Source organism: Typopeltis vanoorti, chromosome 22 (assembly GCF_054136105.1).
Source record: "Typopeltis vanoorti isolate ZY-2024b chromosome 22, IOZ_Tvanoo_1.0, whole genome shotgun sequence".
NCBI lineage: Eukaryota > Metazoa > Arthropoda > Arachnida > Uropygi > Thelyphonidae > Typopeltis > Typopeltis vanoorti.
Window position 1 is genome coordinate 24,811,532 of NC_143570.1, and position 19,616 is coordinate 24,831,147.

The 19,616-nt window shown below is 36.5% G+C and overlaps 1 protein-coding gene across 3 annotated transcripts in view; it reads right to left on the reverse strand.

Annotated features, from left to right (window-relative positions):
* Sting (transmembrane protein sting) overlaps positions 1-19,616 on the reverse strand; it is a 200,996-nt gene that overhangs the window by 100,853 nt on the left and 80,527 nt on the right. For all 3 annotated transcript variants that reach the window (XM_090412036.1, XM_090412034.1, XM_090412033.1), the window contains exon 4: positions 7,239-7,331. In XM_090412036.1, the coding sequence (XP_090268162.1) occupies positions 7,239-7,331 (93 nt within the window). The remainder of the gene's footprint in view (positions 1-7,238; positions 7,332-19,616) is intronic.

The window sequence follows — 19,616 nt, forward strand, 5'->3', positions numbered from 1 at the left end:
TTTGGCTAATTTATATGCAGGGGGAATCAATGCCATCCACTATGGGATGTAATGACATATTTTGTTTATGAATTTTTGGAAGTCCATATATTTGGGGAGGGTCTAGAGTTAAAAGGTTTTAATTTGTTGGTAACTTCCACAGGCCAAGAAGTGATGACCGTCTTAAGGAGCCTATGGAGTGTTCTAATTTGAGAGCTGGCGGGATTATATTCAATAGGGAGGTAGGTAGGTAGCCCGATCTAATAATAAAGCTTTAAGCTTTTCAGAACACAAAGACTACATCCGTTTTCACCAGTACAGCCACTCTGGGCTCGCAGACCATGCTCTGGATACCCACCACAGAATACGTTGGAAGAAAGCCAAAATAATACACCACAGCAAGTTTAAGTATGAAAGATTATTCATAGAATCAGCCTCAGCTCTAAAAAATGTTTTCAAACCTCAACAAATTTGGGAGACTTGCATCATGAAAACTTCAGCCCAATGGCCAAGACAACCCAATATAACCTGCTAGGGGGCACCATTAGGACTTTAGGAACAACAGTAGTTTCCTCTCTTCTACCTCATTTGCTTTTTGTAGTGCCTGCGTGCAAGTATCATAGCTGTATGTTCCCATGAAGATGGCAATGTGACATTGCCAAAATATAGGAAGTATTTATTAAAGTTTATTTTAATTAATATTCCAGTATACGTTGCGAATTCCTTAAATAACTTAATAGAAACAAGTAGAAATAGTTTATTCAACTACTTTTCTAAGCTCTATAGCATGCTTCTTCAGGAATATAATTATTTCTCTGTAATTACTATAAAGGTTACATAAAAAAATCGCTGCTATAATGTGAAGCACACTGACATGTAAGAATAAGGAGGTGATAGTTCCACTCCATAAGATGCTAATTAGGACTCATTTGAATTTCTGTGCACAGATCTGGTAACCTGGCTATATTGGTGATAGGAAAACACTACAGATAGCAGAGGCAAATAAATAAGACTGTCTCAGGACTCTGAAATATTGAGTATGAGGAGAGACTGAGGGAATGTAGTCTTCAGAGCTTAGCAGATAGAAGGAGGGGATGATATGATTGAGGTGTATAATCTAGTGAGAAGAGCCTACCAAATAGATACAGGAAAATAACTGCATAGGATAATGGGCGACATAAAAACTAGAGATCATTCCTGGAGGCTGTACAAAGGTCATGTGAGTAAAGAGGTGAAAAAGTGATTTTTTTTGCTTAGCAGGAGGTGAATGAGCAGAATGCATGGTGAAAGAATGGGTGGTGAGCGCTCCAACATTGGATGTATTCAAAGCAAGGTATGATTAGTTATTGGGGTCCGTGAGTATTCAACTTCCCGTGATGAGTCTTTGGACTCCATGGAACCTTGGAAGTAATACTATTTATTATGGCTATCACAGAACACTAACAATAATTGGGTCTAATAGATAGGGGGATGATTAATCCCTTTATGTTTTTTTTAATAAGCCTAAAGGCTTATTAAATTAATAACTGGGTCTATTTGTTGCTTAGGATAAATAAAATTCTGCCAAAGAACAGGTCGACGACACTGCGTTAGGATGTAACAGCTTGTAAGGGATGTGAATATACACCTCTGCTGAATCCTGCGAGAACACAAAGACATCATGAGAGATGAATGTTTCGCAGAGAATGATGTCATGTGTACAACTGATGACCTGAAGATGAGAGCCTATCATTGTTCTATTGGACACTTCCTAACAACACAGCTTATGCAGCAGAGGCATGTATCTCTTCGATGGTAAAAATCTTCTTGTCTGTGAAAATCAAAGGTGCTTCTCTGGCAGTATGCAAACAACAGACACATCCTCTTCACAGATGAGAAGATTTTCACCACTGAAGAGTCATTTAACTGCCAAAACATTGGGTATATGCCTCGGATAGTCGTACAACATGTACCATAGCACCCAAGATTCAGAGAGATCATCACCTTGCATAAGTGATGGTTTTTGGTAGGGGGATGACATATGGAGTGGGGGGGGGATCCAATTGCATTTCTGAACAAAAGGAGTCAAAACCGCCACCAAAGTGTATCAAGAAATTGTGCTGGAACCTGTGGTACCAGTCTCTGAACAACACCTTGTTTCACGATAGGCAATGGAACCTTTCCAACAGGACTCAGCCCCTACACACAAGGCAAGGATGACTGATCGGAGGTGAATGTGTGCCCCAACCACATATCACCATCTGATTAGCTGTCTTGAGAGAGTAGCCTACAAGAATGGCATCCCAGCATTGTCAGCCTGAAGGTGGATTTGGAGCAAGTAGTGGCAACATTTCTGTTGGATGTTGTGCATGCCGCCATTGATATGTGGACTCCCAGACTTTGGGCATGCATGAAGGCAAAAGGGGGGGGGGGCATTTCAAACAGTGAGTGCTGCTATACGCACATTATACATGTGGTTTGTATGTGCTGATTTAATGATAGATTAAAGGTTTATTATGCTGTTCAAGTTATATAAGTATATATATATACGGCTAGACTTATCACAACTTTCTCATGAAAGTTGTGAAAAGCGTGTTTGTTCACCAGACGGAGGGGATAAGATCCAAAATTTTTGAATGCCAAATAACAATGTGACAAAAATAAATATAATGCCAACCCACAACTTTCTGTTTTACCTTGACTTTAAATATTTAAAGTCTTCTTAGTTTGTCAGTAAATTTTATGGGTAAGTCATATTTTATGGGTAAACAATAATTCTCAATAAAAAAAAATAGTTATTAACAATATGAAATCAAACAGAAGAAACATTTCATAGCCAAAGAGTAAACTAAGCTATATTTCTTGCAGAGGAAATAATTTCACTGACTGCACTTGGCCATACTAAACAAATAAAACATAAGTACTTTAGTAAAGAAAATTTGGAATCCCAAACAGTTATTGAAATCCTAGACAATTCGGACTAATCTTGTACATATGTAAAGCATAGCTACATGTTAACTGAAAAGAGAAACTTGAAGGAATAAAAGAAAGAGAGAGAGAGAGAAAGAGAGGCAGACAAAAAATAGACAAGAAAGAAAGAAAGAGGGGGGGTATAAAGTCTTTTCAAATGTTAGACTAGAATTGAGAAATTCTGGTTTGTAAAGAGGACTACATCCTTTAAATTTGTAGCAGAGTCAGTCAGACCTAAGAAGAAGAAAGGAGTTCCCTTTTCTCTGTAACTTCATAAATAAAGGAGAGAGAGAGAGGATGTGCCAGATTCAGAGTGTGTGTGTGTGTGTGTGTGTGTGTGTGTGTGTGTGTGTGTGTGTGTGAGTGAGTGAGTGAGTGAGTGAGTGAGTGAGTGAAAGGGGGAGAGAGGCATATTTTGTTCTAATGTTTTAGAACAAAATATGCTCCAAAATGGATTAAAAACTGAAATTGTCAATGCTCCAAAAAATGGAAGTTAAAATATAAGGGCATTATGATGTTTACAGACTTTAATTCTTTCCTTATTACTATAGATTCATAGAGTATCATAGATCTATTAGGGAGGCCTGATATATCTATATAAAAAACAAATGTATCAACATATATAGAAAGTTTGATATCATTAAAATGAAAATTAGATAGTTTTCAAATGAATGCTCTTGAGAGTTGTATATACAGAAGTAGCTACAGCTGCTAAAAAGTTCCTATATTTATGAACTATCCTTAAAAACAATCAGAAATTTCACATCACAGGCAAGTCTGTAAAAAAAAAAAAAATGACACAAAAACAGAAAGTAACTCGAATATATTTGATCGGACAACAATGGGAAACAGTTTGTCCGTTGTCATTTGTTTAGCAATGACAGCAGTTACAGTTAAGAAAGTAGTGATGTTAGATTTTTGTCTTTGAATGTGAGATTTTATTTGTGAAATTGTCATATTTATATGTAGTTCGTGCCAGAGGATATAAACCAGAACATGAATAAGTGGTTAACGAGCAGGTCCTCAAAAAGATCAAAGGGAGAAATGAGTGTAAGCGGGGAAACAATTCTTCTCTACCAGAAGCCACTACTTCGAATCCTAACCAACCAACAGAGGACATCATTGTACAAGAATGCAACAAAAAGCCCCGTACGGCAAAACGTAAATATAATCTTAGTTATTTATCATATGGTTTCATATATATTGGAGAAGAAACCGCACTTGTTCCGCACCAGTGTGTGCTTTGTTATGAAACGCGATCAAAACATTCGATGAAGCCTTCCCTTCTTAAATGTCATTTCGAAACCAAGCATGCCGATTTATTATTATTATTACCATCCCAAGACCTTATAGAGTCAAAGACTCATCTGTGAGGTCCTTTTATCACACACACAGCTCATCATACCATGTTTTAAACACATTCAAACTCTTTGCAGATACCACATTCTCAGGCAAGGCATTCCAATCATTCACAACTCTGCACGAAAAAAACCTGCCTCTCACTCCCCTACTCACACCCTCTTTATACAGTTTCCAGGGATGACCTCTGGTTCTCCCCTGATCTCCCACTATTCTCTGTAAAACTTCTCCAGCATTGATCCTATAACAACCCCTTACCAACTTGTAGGTCTCTATCATATCTCCCCCTCTTCCTCCTGTCCACCAGACTCTGCAAATTACATCTTCTCAATCTTTCCTCATACTCGACATTCCAGAGGTCAGAATTTAAAACACAAACATTTGGAATATTTCAGAGAAAACTGTCCAATTTGTCAGCAAAGAAAAAACAAATACCTCATTTTCAGAATTTAACACAAAGGCTCTGGAGGCATCTTATAAAGTCAGTTTAAGAATAGCTAAGGCAGGAAAACCTCAGATGATTGGAGAGTCATTAATATTACCAGCAGCTACAGATATGGTTAGAATAATTTTGGGGAAAAAGGCAGCAAAACAACTTGAAATGATTCCATTATCCAATGACACCATACCACGACGAATTTCAGATTTGTCTTCAAATGCTAAGGAGCAGTTAATAGAAAAAGATCAAGCCAGTAAATATTTTTCTATACAATTGGATGAAACTACTGACATTATCAGCATGGCCCATCTTCTTACGTATATAAGATTTACAGATGGGAAAACAGTGAAGGAAGAGTTCTTGTTTTGTGAACCACTGCCTGCTCGAACAACCTCAAATGAAATATTTTCAAAATTAGACCAATTTATGTAAATGAATGGTATAGAATGGAATAAATGTGTTGATGTTTGTTCTGATGGAGCACGTGCAATGGTTGGGAAACACAGTGGCATTGTTGCAAAAATTAAAGAAGTATACAAATGAATGCTACAATATACAAACAAAATTTGTATATTGTAGCATTCATCGGGAAGCTTCAGCCGCAAGAAATATGCCTGTTGCTCTGAAGACAGTTTTGAATGAAAGTGTGAGAATTGTTAATTTCATTAAGTCCAGAGCTATGAATTCACGACTATTTTCCATTTTGTGCAATGAAATGGGTGCTGAACATGATTCTCTTTTACTTCACAACGAAGTTAGGTGACTGTCGAGGGGAAATGTATTGAGCCGCCTGTTTGAACTTCGTTCAGAATTGCAGATTTTTCTCTCTGACAAATCCTAAGACTCAGAATTGAATTATTTCACTGATGAGCTATGGCTTGCCCAGTTGGCTTACCTGGTAGATTTATTTTGCCACCTCAACCAGCTGAACACGAGCTTGCAGGGTGCGCACACTTCCTTATTCTTGGTACAGGATAAAACTGTGGCTCTTAGGAAAAAACTTGGCTTCATCATTAAAGAAATCGATACTGAAAAAACATGTTCCTTTCCATTGTTGGATGCTTTCTTAACTGAGAATGGAATTATTCTTCATAGTGAACTGGCAGTGAATATAATGAAGCATCTTGGGAGTCTAATCACAGATTTCAATGAATACTTGCCTGAAAACCTGGCTTCAGAATTTTGGATTAGAGAGCCGTTTTCCATTGATGACACCTTACCAGAAACGTTAACTCCTTCCAAGAAAGATGAACCGATCGAGCTCTCCTGCGACAGAAGTCTCAGGCACATGATCAAAAGGATTGATTTAACAGACTTCTGGTTGGCAAGAAGAAATGAATATCCAATGATCTCAGAAAAAGCTGTAAAATTTCTGTTGGTGTTTGCAACTACTTACCTTTGTGAATGTGGGTTTTCTTCTCTCATTTTTATTAAAAACAAGTACAGGAATAAGTTAAATGTTGAACCCCATTTAAGAGTCAAATTAAAACCAGACATTAAGAAACTGTGTTTAACTAAACAAGCACAACCTTCACACTGAAATAAGAATGTGAATTCTGTAATTAAAAATGTTACATTTATAGCTTGTACTGACTAAGTTTATTTGAGAACTGGGGTACCATTATCAGGAATATGTGTTTTTCAAAATTTGTTTATGTATTCACTCATTATTATTTTAATTTTTAAAAATTGCACATTTTACAGAATAATCCATTGAATAGATTCAAAGAGTATCTGTTTCTCCAATAAATATCTGAATAAAATAATAAATAACTAAATAAATCACTAGTATTGTAAAGAAATGCTTATTTTGCCCCTGAGACGAACAAATCATGCTTTTTCCAGAATAAATTTGCTTACTGGTACATCTAATATCCTGAATTAAATATAGTGGTATGCCACTGGAAAAGGTTGAGAACCCCTGACCTATATGATATTAGCTTGTTTTGGAAGAGTATGACCATTTGTATATGCATATCAATTGAAGAGAAGACAGTCCCTAGGTTTAAAGTTACCAAAGGCCTCTGCACATTGCTTCTGGGAGGCAATGCTTTCAGGGCCTACAAAATAAAACCTCTAAATCCCTCATGGTATATCACTCAGAAATTCTGCAGTCACTGAAGGGATATGTAAAGACAAGACTGCCTATTATTAGGAGAGCAAATAAGAAGGGCTGGATAACATCACAGAATTTCAGTGAATATTTTTCAGGAGAGTTGCACAGCGCACTAATCTTGAAAATGAAGAATTACTATAAGAGTTATTTTGTTTTATTCTTACTGAATATTTTATTTACTAATCTTATGCTTTAATATGTATGAAAAATAGGTACATTTTAATTAAATTAATCTTGAAAGATTGGACTCTCACTCATTTGGGAATGTTATAAGCCTCCTATTTTATGCATTTTCAATATATGCTGCAATTCTCGAGAATGCAACCCTACATATAACAAGAGTTACCTGTATATAAAATATTAATAATAAAGTAGCTCAATGATCTTTATACCAACCTTTAGAGTTAGAAAACTTGCTGTAAGAATTATGAGCAGCAATAGCAAACTCCAAAACTCTTTTAAAACTAGAAAACAGTTTTCACAGAAGAGCTATAAAAATTTACACAGAAATTATATAAATAATAGAAAATAGATTAGTTAAAATCACATATAATTTACATACAAATTATATAAATAACACAAAATATTGTAGATTAATTAAGATTATACAAAACTTTGCAATTTAGTCAAGCAAGAAAAAACCATATATAGACTATCCTGCACAATGTATCATTAATCTCTATTGATTATTTGTTAGTTTATTTTGAGTACAAAAGTTTTTTATATCAACATGGATAAAAAAATCTCAATCATTATAATAAATGGAGAGGGAGAACTCAAAAAAAAAAAGCTCAGTCTGAATAAAATGAAATGATATTCTATTCATGTGGGCTCCCTACCAGTGCTGAGAAAGCAGATTCACTTAACAAGTGTCTGTGACATGAGCTATGATGAAGTTCATCTGATGAACTTAGCAATTCCAACTTCATTTTTCAGTGAATGTGTGACATGGTCTTTACTGATGACTAACTAGACTATTCAAACCAGCCATGGTGCAGCTACGCCACATCATGCCCATCCCAATTCCAGGTAAATGGGTGAGGGTTCAGCAAAGGGCTAGCAACTCATCCTCATAAAAAATACTTTGTCATGGAAACTAGACCACAGCAAAATCTGACCAAAATATAATCCTAATTAAAGACAGTCTGTTGAGAATGACATTCGCTAGTGAAAGCTCTCATGGAGAAACTAGGGAATTGAGGAATGCAATATAAAATTCAGACAAGAGATCAAAGATGAGTTGGCAGAGAGAAGTAGAAGAGCTTAGAAAGATTGGAATGTACCGGTCACACACAGATGAAGAGACATGTACAAAATGGAGTCAGATGGAGATCTTGTGGTCAAGGCCCTATGCTCCTAGCAGAAGGAGGAGGAATAAGTAAGTAGGTAACTAGGCTATTCATTCTAGAGTTACCTGCATTTCTTACAGAATAAGCTACCACTTCATTTAGAAGACATTCTTAACAGACCAGATAATATATGTGACCGTCACAGAAAAGATCTGGAAGCCTAGTCATCTCATTCTTCAGAGTAGGCACTTCTCAATTTCTATTTGTAAGGGTTTATCATCATGGAAATCCAGGCCCCGCCACCTTCCCACACACACACACCTTACAAACTAGTCAGAGAGTAGATGCAACGAGTAGAAACAATATTCTGGAGATATTTTAATTTAATTTTTTTTTTTAGTTAATCCAAAACTTTCTATAGTTTCTGTCAGAAAGTGGTGATGGCCAGTAGATCTGTAGAGTATCAAGAACAGTCAAATCCACATTGTTCATCATTAAATAGCTGGTGGGTCTCCAAGTGGCAATGATTCTCTGATATATTTTTGAGTTAACTGAAGTGAGGGAAATGCAATGATATTTAGATGGAAGACTTTTATCACCATTTTTTTTGGAATGGACTGAATATAAGTTTGCTTCTATGCTGTAGGGCAATTTTGAAAAAGTATGAAAGATTGTAAAGTGGAGGGAAAAAGATATTAATTCTGGAGTACAGATTTTGAGCATGATTGGAAGGGTGGGGAAAATAGTACCATTAGGACCAGAAGGTTTATTAGTATTAAAGCTATTTAAGATTCTTCTGATTTCTTTTGATGAAAGAAATAGATGTCAGAGTGAGATGTTCTGGGTATAGTAATTGCTGGTCATCCACATAGGAGATGGAGATGAATAATGATGAGAGAAGAGATCAGTCTTATCTATGACAGCACTATCTGGTTGTGAGAGAAAAGGACCACAAAGCAAGCTCTCTACATCTGGTCCTTTTAAAGCCAAATTTGAATTTGCTGAATTTTTTTTCTTTTCTTTTCTTTCTTTTTTTTTTTTTTTTTGAATCCATTTCAAGCTGCAATGTACAATGAGTGCACAGCAGGAGTACTATCTTGAATCACTTGTGATATACCAATTCCCCCCCCCCCCATTGGATTTTGTTACTACACTTGCTGGAGAACTACAGCTTAGACAACAGTTGGGGGATTTTAAGTGGAAAGAGGAAGGAAGGCTTTCATTCCTGTTAGAGTTAAATAACAGTTGTTTCTGTTATTCAATATGAGCAATTCAACACCAAAAGGGCAGCTCACATCTACTATATATTTGTAAAGAGAACTGGTTAAGAAAAGAACAAGGATGTTGGAAGAACAGTGAGAATTATCTAGATGGTATTCTGGTGGGTAGATGGAAAATTTTACCACATCACTGTTAGCAGCATGTTCCAGCATCTCTTCTGGGTTGATCAGATATTGGAGAAAATGCCAATCTGAGTTGTGAATGTTGAAGTCCGAGGAAGATGACTTCACTGTTTGGATATCTCAAATGCAGAAAACTAAGTTTCAGAAATAGGTTCACCAAAAAATATATACATTACAGACATTTTGAGCCACACAACAGAGCAAATCAAAAAAGAAGGAATTCTCGGCTGCATTCTTTGATGGAATATAAAATCTAATGAAGGCACAGTACCATCCTTATGACAAGAGGAATCATGTAGTGTAATTTGGATTAGTATAACTTGATGCAGTTTTTTTTGCTAATTCAGGTTCCACCAGAAATAACAGGTTCAGCTTAATGACCGTCAGTATTAAGGGCATGAATGTTGGTGAAGAGAAGATGGAAGTGTTTTTGTTTTGTTTTTTTCATGAATTATTAAGTTTTTTTTTAATGATTGTTAGTTTTTTTTCCATTTTTGTGGTTTTTCACTGTTTTTTGGCTGTGACACATTCTCGGGCAATGCATTCCACTTATTAATAACTTGCCAAAAAGACCTGTTCTTATCTCCTCTTCCCTCACTCACCTCAAACAGTTCCAGGTACAGTCTCTTGTTCCATTCTGTCTCCCTACATTTGGGACTTCATTCTAACAAGGATAATTTCTGTAACTTATGAGAGTAGTTGCAGGTATCAGAAGAGTGGAAACAGCAGTGATCAGAATAGAAATTTTTGAAATCATTCCACTTGGTTTCATTGTAATGCCAAACTTCATTCTCAGGCAATGTATTCCACTTACTAACAACTTGCCATGCAACAAACCTGTTCTCATTAGGAGAGGCTGATGGAAGAGTATTCCATTGGAAAGTAGACTTGAAGAGCAGGTTACGAGGAGATCAAGAATGCTAGAAGAATAAAGAAGCTGTCTAGTATTCTAGTTGGTAAATGGATAAGTCCCAATTGATCATATAACAATATGTCACCATCTCTTCCACCAGGATCAGTGGAATTTGAAAAAAAAAAAGGAAGTCCATTGGAGAAACGGACATTACAGTCAGCAAAGAAGATGATGTCATAATTTGGATTGCAAAAAATCAACCTTCAGAGGTCAGGATGACTTTCTGAATTATGGAAGTGGTAAAGACAGAATAATGCTACAGAATACAGCAAGGATATGTTAAGCCAAAAGCTATCAAAAAGAGACTAATTCAGACTCAATTCTCTGACATGGAATATTACACCATCCAAATGCTACTGCCCTTTTGACTGAAGAATAATTCATAACATTTTAGGCAATTAAAATGTATACTGATTGTTGCAGTTGCTATAAGAAGTTCAGCCAGAAATGTGCAAACCATTTATGTTTGCAATTATTATTGTTTAATTTGTATATAAATGATATTGGAAATGGCTTGAAGGGAAATATTCAGTTGTTTGCTGATGATGCAAAGTTGGGTAGCACAATAAAAAATCAAGTCGATGTTGAGAGTTTGCAGGATGATTTAAATAAGCTAGAAAAATGGGCAAAAGGTAATGGATGTCAGTTCAATGTGGAAAAGTGTAAAGTTATGCATTTTGGAATTAAAAGATTACCAGCTGTGTACTACATTGATGGAATGGTACTCCAAGAGATTGATGAGGCTAGGGACTTAGGGGTGTTGGTGGATAGGGAGATGAAGTTCAGAGGACACATTGCTAAGATGCCCAAGATTGCACATAGGATTACTTGGTTATTGAAGAACACACTAACATCAAGAGATAAGAGGTTATTATTTCCCTTTATAAGGTGTTGATACTTCCACATTTGGATTACTGTGCTCAAGTCTGGTCACCTGGATTCCTTGGAGATGAGGAGGAGGCTGTGGGCAGGGTTTAGAGAGGAGAGTGACTAAGTTGGTGAGTGATGTAAAAAATTCTCCCTACATTAATAGATTGAGAGCTTGTCGATTGCAGAGGTTAGTTGATAGGCAGAGAAGAGGGGATATGATAGAAACATTTAAATTACTAAACGTTTTTATAAGATTGATGCAAGGGAAATATTTCAGCTGTGTGATAGTGATGGAAGAACAAGAAGTCATCCCTGGAAATTAAGGAAAAGTGTGGTCAACAAGGGTGTGAGAATGAGATTTTTCACCTGGAGGGTGGTGAATGAGTGGAATGCATTGCCTGACTCAGTTGTGAGTTCTTTATCTGTAAATGAATTCAAGAAGAGATAAAATATATATTGTTTTGATAGTTTGGGTCTCCCACGATGAGTCTACTGACTCCATGGAGATACCCATAATAATAATAATTATTGTTATACCACAAACAGTATAAGTGAATTTTTTCTTTTGGTAGGATTTTTGTTGTTATATATTTTTTTATTCATTCTTGAGGGAGGCTAGTTTTTTAAAACTGCAGTAATATTATAATTATTTGTTTTTCTTTTCATGTTAGCATTGAAGAAAATGTAATTTTTTGTTGGTTTTTACTTATGTTAAGCAACCTCCTGATGATGCTATTAGCCACATAGACAGTGACTGGTGTGAAGGAAGTACATCTAATATATATGTATAGAAAAACATATGAGTTAAAACCCAGTATTCATCACTCAAAAAATTTTTTAAAAAAGTTATTTAACTTAAATACCTATTAGAAACATGCATCAAAAGGAGATAGAGTCTTGGACATATTGCCAAAAATGGTCATGTTATGACAAGGAGAACAGTCTCCTTGTCATAACATGACCTCACTAGTTTCTTATTCTCTACACATACTACACCCTGCCCCCAAGCACAATCTAGCAGAAGAGGATTATGCACCAGTTGACTTGGAAGTCTTCTGATATGTGTTTCCATTAGGTTTGGTCCCATCGCTCTATAGCAGCTAGTGTGTGTGAAAACATTTTAAACTGTACCCTCAAATGGAGAAGGTTCTAAATCTACAACTTTAAAGGCTATCACTTACACAGATATCATGCCCTAAAATAAATAATAAACAGATATCCACTTGATGTATTTTTCAAGTCCATCAAAGTGTGATCCTTTTTTATGTACGAGGGTTGTTTGAAAAGTTTGGTAAATTTTCAATAGATGACAACAATTTGTTCATTCATATCTGTGTCGGCATGCATCATCTTTTCATGACTCCTGGCAAAATTTTAGCCACGTGCAACACGTAGTTCTCGTTTGGCAAACATTTAAAATGACCATGTTTGCATTTTTCATAAAAATGGAGAAAAATGAGTTTCATGCAGTGATAAAACACTTTTATTTGAAGAAGTGGATGGCTGTGCAGATAAAAGCCAAGTTACATGCATTTCATGGGGACTCTGCACCAGCATTAAAGATTATTTATTTTTAGATAAATGAGTTTAAACATGGTCGTAAGTCCATCGAAGATGAAACACCCTCCAGATGCCCAACTGTGGTCACTACGAAGGAAATGATTGACAAAATCCATCATCATTATGGAAGACCGTCAAGTGAAAGTGTGTGGGATTGCTGAGATTGTAGGCATCTCAACTGAATGGGTGTATAATATCCTGTACAAAAAATTGCACATGAAAAAACTGTGTGCCGCGATTGTTAACTGTCGATCAAAAACGCATACAAAAAGACATTTAACGCAGTGGCGATGTTTAATCACAATTCGCAGGATTTTTTGCATCGATTCATGACTGTAGACAAAACTTGTCCACCACTACACACCTCAGTCCAAGCAGCAGTCAAAACAGTGGACAATGCCCGGCAGAAAGAGCACCAAAAAAAGTGAGGACCGTTTTGTCAGCTGGGATGTGATGGCCACTGTTTTTTGGGATTCCCAAGGAATTATCATGATAGACTATTTGGAAAAGGGTAAGACAATAACAAGAGTCTATTATGTGTCATTGTTGGATCGTTTAAAAGAAAAACTGAAGAAAAAACAATCAAGATTGGTGCACAAAAAAGTGCTCTTTCATCAAGACAATGCACTGTCCCACACACTGGCTGTCATAATGGAAAAATTGCATGAACTGAGGTTTGAATTGGTTCCACATCCACCGTATTCTCCAGCTTGGCCACTTGTGACTTCTTCTTGTTCCCAAACTTCAAAATTTGGCTCGGTGGGAATAACTTTTCTTTGAATGAGGATGTCATCAATGCTGTCAATGAATATTTTGCACAATTTGACAAATCCTACTTTTTAGATAGGATGAAAAAATTGGAAACTCGCTGGACCAAATGTGTAGACCTTGATGGAGATTATGTTGAGAAATAAAGGTGATATTTTTTAAAAAAATATGTTTAACTTATTTTTTTTTTATCACACTTTTCAAACAACCCTCATATTCATTAGATTTGATTTTCATTTCCAGTTAGAGAAAAAAACAAATCTGGAATTTTTAATCTCATCTTATGCAAAATAGTAAGATATATCTGGAATGCACGAAGCCACTCTATGGTCATGTAGGCAACCTGCTGACAACACTGTCAGTAGTGGCATTGGAGTAGTTGCAAGGGCACTGGTGTAAGAATACTTTATCAATTATTGAAACTGGCACACTAATTAAAAAAAAAAAAAGAAAAAAAGTGCACACCTAAGAATTTGTCAAGGATACGAAAATCCTAGCTGTGCTACTGGCTGCCAGTGACGTAGTTGTACTTAGAAAGTGCATACAGAACTCTATGTTTTACCTGTTTTAAGATATAGAAACAATTTTTTATTATTAAAAGCAAATGTTAGTGATTTAATATGATTTTCTAAATTGGTGAACTGTTACCCCCCCTCCCTCCCTCCTCCAAAAAGCAAAACTGAACAACTTAAAATCTGAATATGAAACTTTGTACTACTGAACAAGCTTAAAAATGGGAACATGTGATTTGCATGAAAATTTGATATTTTTTTTAATTTTCTGTTATAAGTTTCAAGTTGTTTTTAAATTAAAAAGCAAAGGATAGTTGTATTTAATTCTTATTTTTTTTATTTGTTTGTTTTTGAGCAATTTCCAAAAACTGCATTTTTCATTTATTTAAAATTTTTTTTCTCTTTAAAGTGTAATTTACAGTTATGTTTACTTTTACATGTATATTTTCTAGAAAAAGGAAAGACATTGTTTTACATATACAGTTGCTAATGTTGTGAGTGAATGCAGCAGCGTTTTTGAATTGTGTTACGGAAATAGTGTTTTAAAAAGTTTGGTGTGGCTTTTTTTTTTTTAAATATTACTGTTTCATTTTTTTCATGTCTGATAGTTCGTCAGTGGTGTTTGTGAACCTGATTTTGTTCAATGTATTCTTGCTGATTGTTTTTGCCGTTGCCATTACTGTTGGTGTTAGACGTTTCGCAAATGGTGTCAACAAGCAAGTGCATGTCAGCAGTACAGAAAGCTTTGGCATGAAAATCAACAAGTTTTGCATTAGATTTTTCTCAGTGGATGCACTGTGAGAACTGTTTTATGTATGCATCAAAAATGTAAAACATTTGCAGACTATTGAGGGAAGGAAAGCATGAATGTATGTGAGAAGCATAATGATAGGTTATAGTATTTCAAAATGAGGACTAGCATCGCCAGAACTAATCAGAAACTGGATGGGAGTGTTAGTAATAACGAAGAGAAAATAAGAGCTTAGGCAAGAGCTGATAAAAATGAAGAGTGAAATAAAGCATCTGGAAGATGAGACTGAACATCTAAAGAAGATGGATGAGGTGAATGAGGGAAAAAAGTTAGAAATACAAAGAAAGTGTCAAAAGATAATTATATAGCATTATAAGGTCTGCTGCTTATGGTAATTGATTCCAGTTCGAGAGAAATTGACAATGAAAAATTCTAAATATATGTTTTTATAAGTTTATTAACAAAGTATTACAGTAAACAATAAAAAAAATATACTTATAATTTAAATTTATTGCTAACAAAGTTACACGATAGTTAAAGAGAGCAAAATAAAATAAAAACATTTCTAAATATCATTCCTGAAGGTAAGCTTACACCGATGAAACATCTTTATTATCTTTCAAAATATTTTAGCAGCATAGACTGAACTGTTCCACTATTTGGCCTGAATTCTGCTTATTCTTCACCAAGCTTCTCTTCCACAATCCTTCTTAACCATTTCTCAAGTATACTTGCATATATCTTACCAGGAACACTCAGTAGGGATATACCGCTGTAATTCTCACATTCAGTTTTATTTCCCTTTTCATATATGGTACTATGAGAGCTCTGCTGCAATCATCCAGAATTCATCCCGCTGTCCAGGTCTTCTGAACTATGCAGTGCAGCCACTGTAAGACTTTTATACCTCCATACTTGAGCATTTCTGGTTGAATACCATCTACTCCTGCTGTCTTTCCACATTTCAGGCTTTTGATTGCTTTTTCTACTTCAAGAATGGATATGTATTCCTGACTGCATGCCCGTTGGGTGTTTTTTTACACTGTGCTATCATCATTGCTTGTTTCATTTGGCAATTTTTCGAAGGAATTACTCCATACTTCAAGGATATCTATTTTTCTTGTTTTCATGTCACCTTTATCATCTCTAATTCCTTTTACAATACTCTTTCTTCCATTTCTGAGCTTCTTCAACAAATTCCAGAATATTTTGCCACCTTCTTAATATTTATTTTCTATGTTCTTACCAAAGTCTTCCCATAACTTTTGTTTAGCTAGTTTTACACAGTGTTTAGCTTTCTTACATTTGTCTGTGTATTCTCTAAGAGCACAATCCAACTTATTTGCTAGGAACTTTTGATATGCTTTCTTCTTCTCTTTCACTGCCTCTTTAACTTCCTGTGTCCACCATGGAGTTCTGATTTTTCTATCCTTACAGACAATCTCACCACATGCCTCTCTGGCTGAATCAATCAGTGTTTTATTATTATTATTAAACAAGACCTCATGGAGTCAAAGACTCATCTAGGAGGTCCTTTTATCTCACACACATCTTACCGGGTCTTAAACACATTCAAACTCCTTGCAGACACCACACTCTCAGGCAAGGCATTCCAATCATTCACAACTCTGCACGAAAAAAACCTGCCTCTCACTCCCCTACTCACACCCTCTTTATACAGTTTCCAGGGATGACCTCTGGTTCTCCCACTATTCTCTGTAGAACTACTCCACCATTGATCCTATAACAACCCCTTACCAACTTGTAGGTCTCTATCATATCTCCCCTCTTCCTTCTCTCCACTAGACTCTGCAAATTACATCTTTTCAATCTTTCCTCATACTCGACATTGCAAAGGTCAGAAACTACCTTAGTCAGTCGCCTTTGGACCCTTTCCAACCAACATCTCTTCATCCTTCTGAAAACCAGGTGACCAAATCTGGGCACAATAGTCCATGTGTGGCCTAATCAAAGCCTTATACAATGGAACAAGAATCTCCCTACTTCTACACGTCAGTGTCCTCCTCATCATTCCCAGAAGTCTTTGTGTTGTCTTCACAATTTTGGCGATGTGTCCCCTAAATTTTAGATCCTTATCCACTATCACTCCCAGATCTCTTATTTCCTCTACTTCCAACAATATATTCTCACCAAGCATAAATTCTGCATCCCATCTTTGTTTTCCAAATTTTAAAACCTTACATTTTGCAACATTGAACTCGCATCCCCATTTGCTTGCCCAATCACTCAATTTATTCAAGTCTTCTTGCAAGGCCACAACATCTTCACTACTCTTTATGGTTCGTCCCAACTTTGCATCATCTGCAAACAACTGAATATCTCCATCCAAATCTTCGCCAATATCATTAATATACAAGTTAAATAGTAATGGCCCTAAAACAGATCCCTGAGGCACTCCACTAGTGACTTTCCTTTTCCTGGATATTGCACCCCATACACAACTTGTTGATACCTATCAGAGAGCCAGTCTCCAATCCAATGCACTAATCTAATATCCAACCCCATCTGCTCTAGTTTGACTGTCAACTTATCATGAGTTACTCTATCAAAAGCTTTTGCAAAATCCAAGTATATTACTGTGTATCCTTCTCCTCTGTCCAAGGAAGCAGTCACTTTATTGTAATAAGTAAGTAGATTACTAAAACACGACCTCCCTTTAGCAAATCCATGCTGTCCATCAAAGATTATACCATTGTTGTCGACCCAACTCTGGATCCTAGTTCTCACAAGCTTCTCCAACAACTTAACCACAACACCTGACACACAGATAGGCCTATAGTTTGATGCTTGAGTTCGATCACCTCCTTTATGAAGTGGCACAATCTTGCCCTCCTTCCACTCTTTAGGGACTTGACCAAGTGCAAGACTCGTATTAAAAAAATATGTCAAGGCAGGTGTCAACTCTCTGGCACATTCCTTCAGAATACGCGGTGATATATTATCAAGTCCCACAGCCTTATTTACATCTAGTTTACTCAACTCCCCAAACACCTCTTGCTCACTTACAGTCAGTCTCTTCTCCCCATCATCAACTGCTCTTAATCTCTCCATGAAGTCACATTCACAAGATTGAAAGATCTTTATGAACTGCTCATTAAGTATCTCCACCACACATTCTGCAACAGCTGTCTTTATTCCATTTCCTCCAATCAATGTCATCCTTCCATAATCATTCTTTCTTTTGCTGACTACATATCGAAAGAACTCCCTAGGATTCTTTTTAGCTTCATTAGCTAACTGCTGTTCATACCTTTCTTTAGCTACTCTCACCAACCAAGTCACTCTCCTTGCCTGGTCTTTGTAGAACTCATGAAATTGGTTACTTCCACTTCTCTTATACTGCCTCCACAATGCCCTTTTTCTCTGTATTGCATGCTTAATCTCTTTATTCATCCATCTCACACCTAACTTATTTAACCTTCTCACCCGTGGTATACATTTAGACATTGCATCCACTAAATATTTTTTGAAAATCCCTCAAGCTGCATTGATCTCTTTTCCAGCTAACTCCTCATTCCATGCTACACCTGCAAGCTATCTCCTGAGCTCTTCATAATCACCCCCCCTTGTAGTTCCACATATACCCTTTTTTCACAGGGGTCCTTGCACTGCTGGCAACCACCCAAGTAATCACCTCATGGTCACTTTCACCAATTGGTGGATGATTTGATACCTCATTGATAATTACATCCTCCGATGAGATGACCAAATCCAAGACCCTTAATCCTCTTGTGCCCTCTGTTACATACTGTCTGAGGTAGTTATCCCTCAAAAACTTAAGAAACTCATTTTCTTTACTTCCAGTTGCTATCTCTTCATTCCAGTCTATATTGCCATAATTAAAATCACCCATAATGATCACCCTTTTCTTATTTGCTTGGCTTATTTGACTATACATTTCACTATCACCACCATCCACATTACCAGGTCTATAACAACATCCCACCAAGTATTTGATTCTATTCACCTCTCTCTCACACCATACTGCATCAAAACCACTGGCCCCATTTCCCTCTTGCATCTCTACCTTGTATGGACATAACTCTTTCTCTATCATCAATAGCACTCCCCCTCCCTTTTTACCCCTTCTATCCTCACGAAACACATCATACCTTTCCATCTCTATTCCTGTCAGGATGTCATCCTCATCTAACCATGTCTCACTTATTCCGACAATCTCTGGGTGCACAGATGCAATTAGTGCAACCATTTCATCTGCCTTGTTTCTTATACTTCTAGCATTGGTATACAAACACAACAACTCATTTCTGGATACTACAGCTAGTTCCATTGATACCACTCACTCGATGTGATCTCTCCATGCTGGACTGGGACCATTTCCCTTTCTGCTTCTTCATTTTAGAACCCTTTGCAATTCCATCTGTTTCCTTTTGATCCCTGATCATCCCATTACTTTCCTGCCTACACATTCTCTCACCTCCTCTTGGAGCATCCACCTTTCTCACGCTGTGTATCCCTGTCCACCCTGAGCCTCGCCGTTTCCCTGCTCCTCTTGCACACCCATTCTCTCATTTTCTATACTCATACCACTCACTTCCACATTCATTTCCATTCCTTCAATCTCTCCTGTCTTACTCTCCTGCTCTTCCACATCACTCCCCTCTCGATCTGATTTATTCTCTCTATTCACTTCTCTACCTTCCAGCAGCAGTCTCTCCAAGCGACT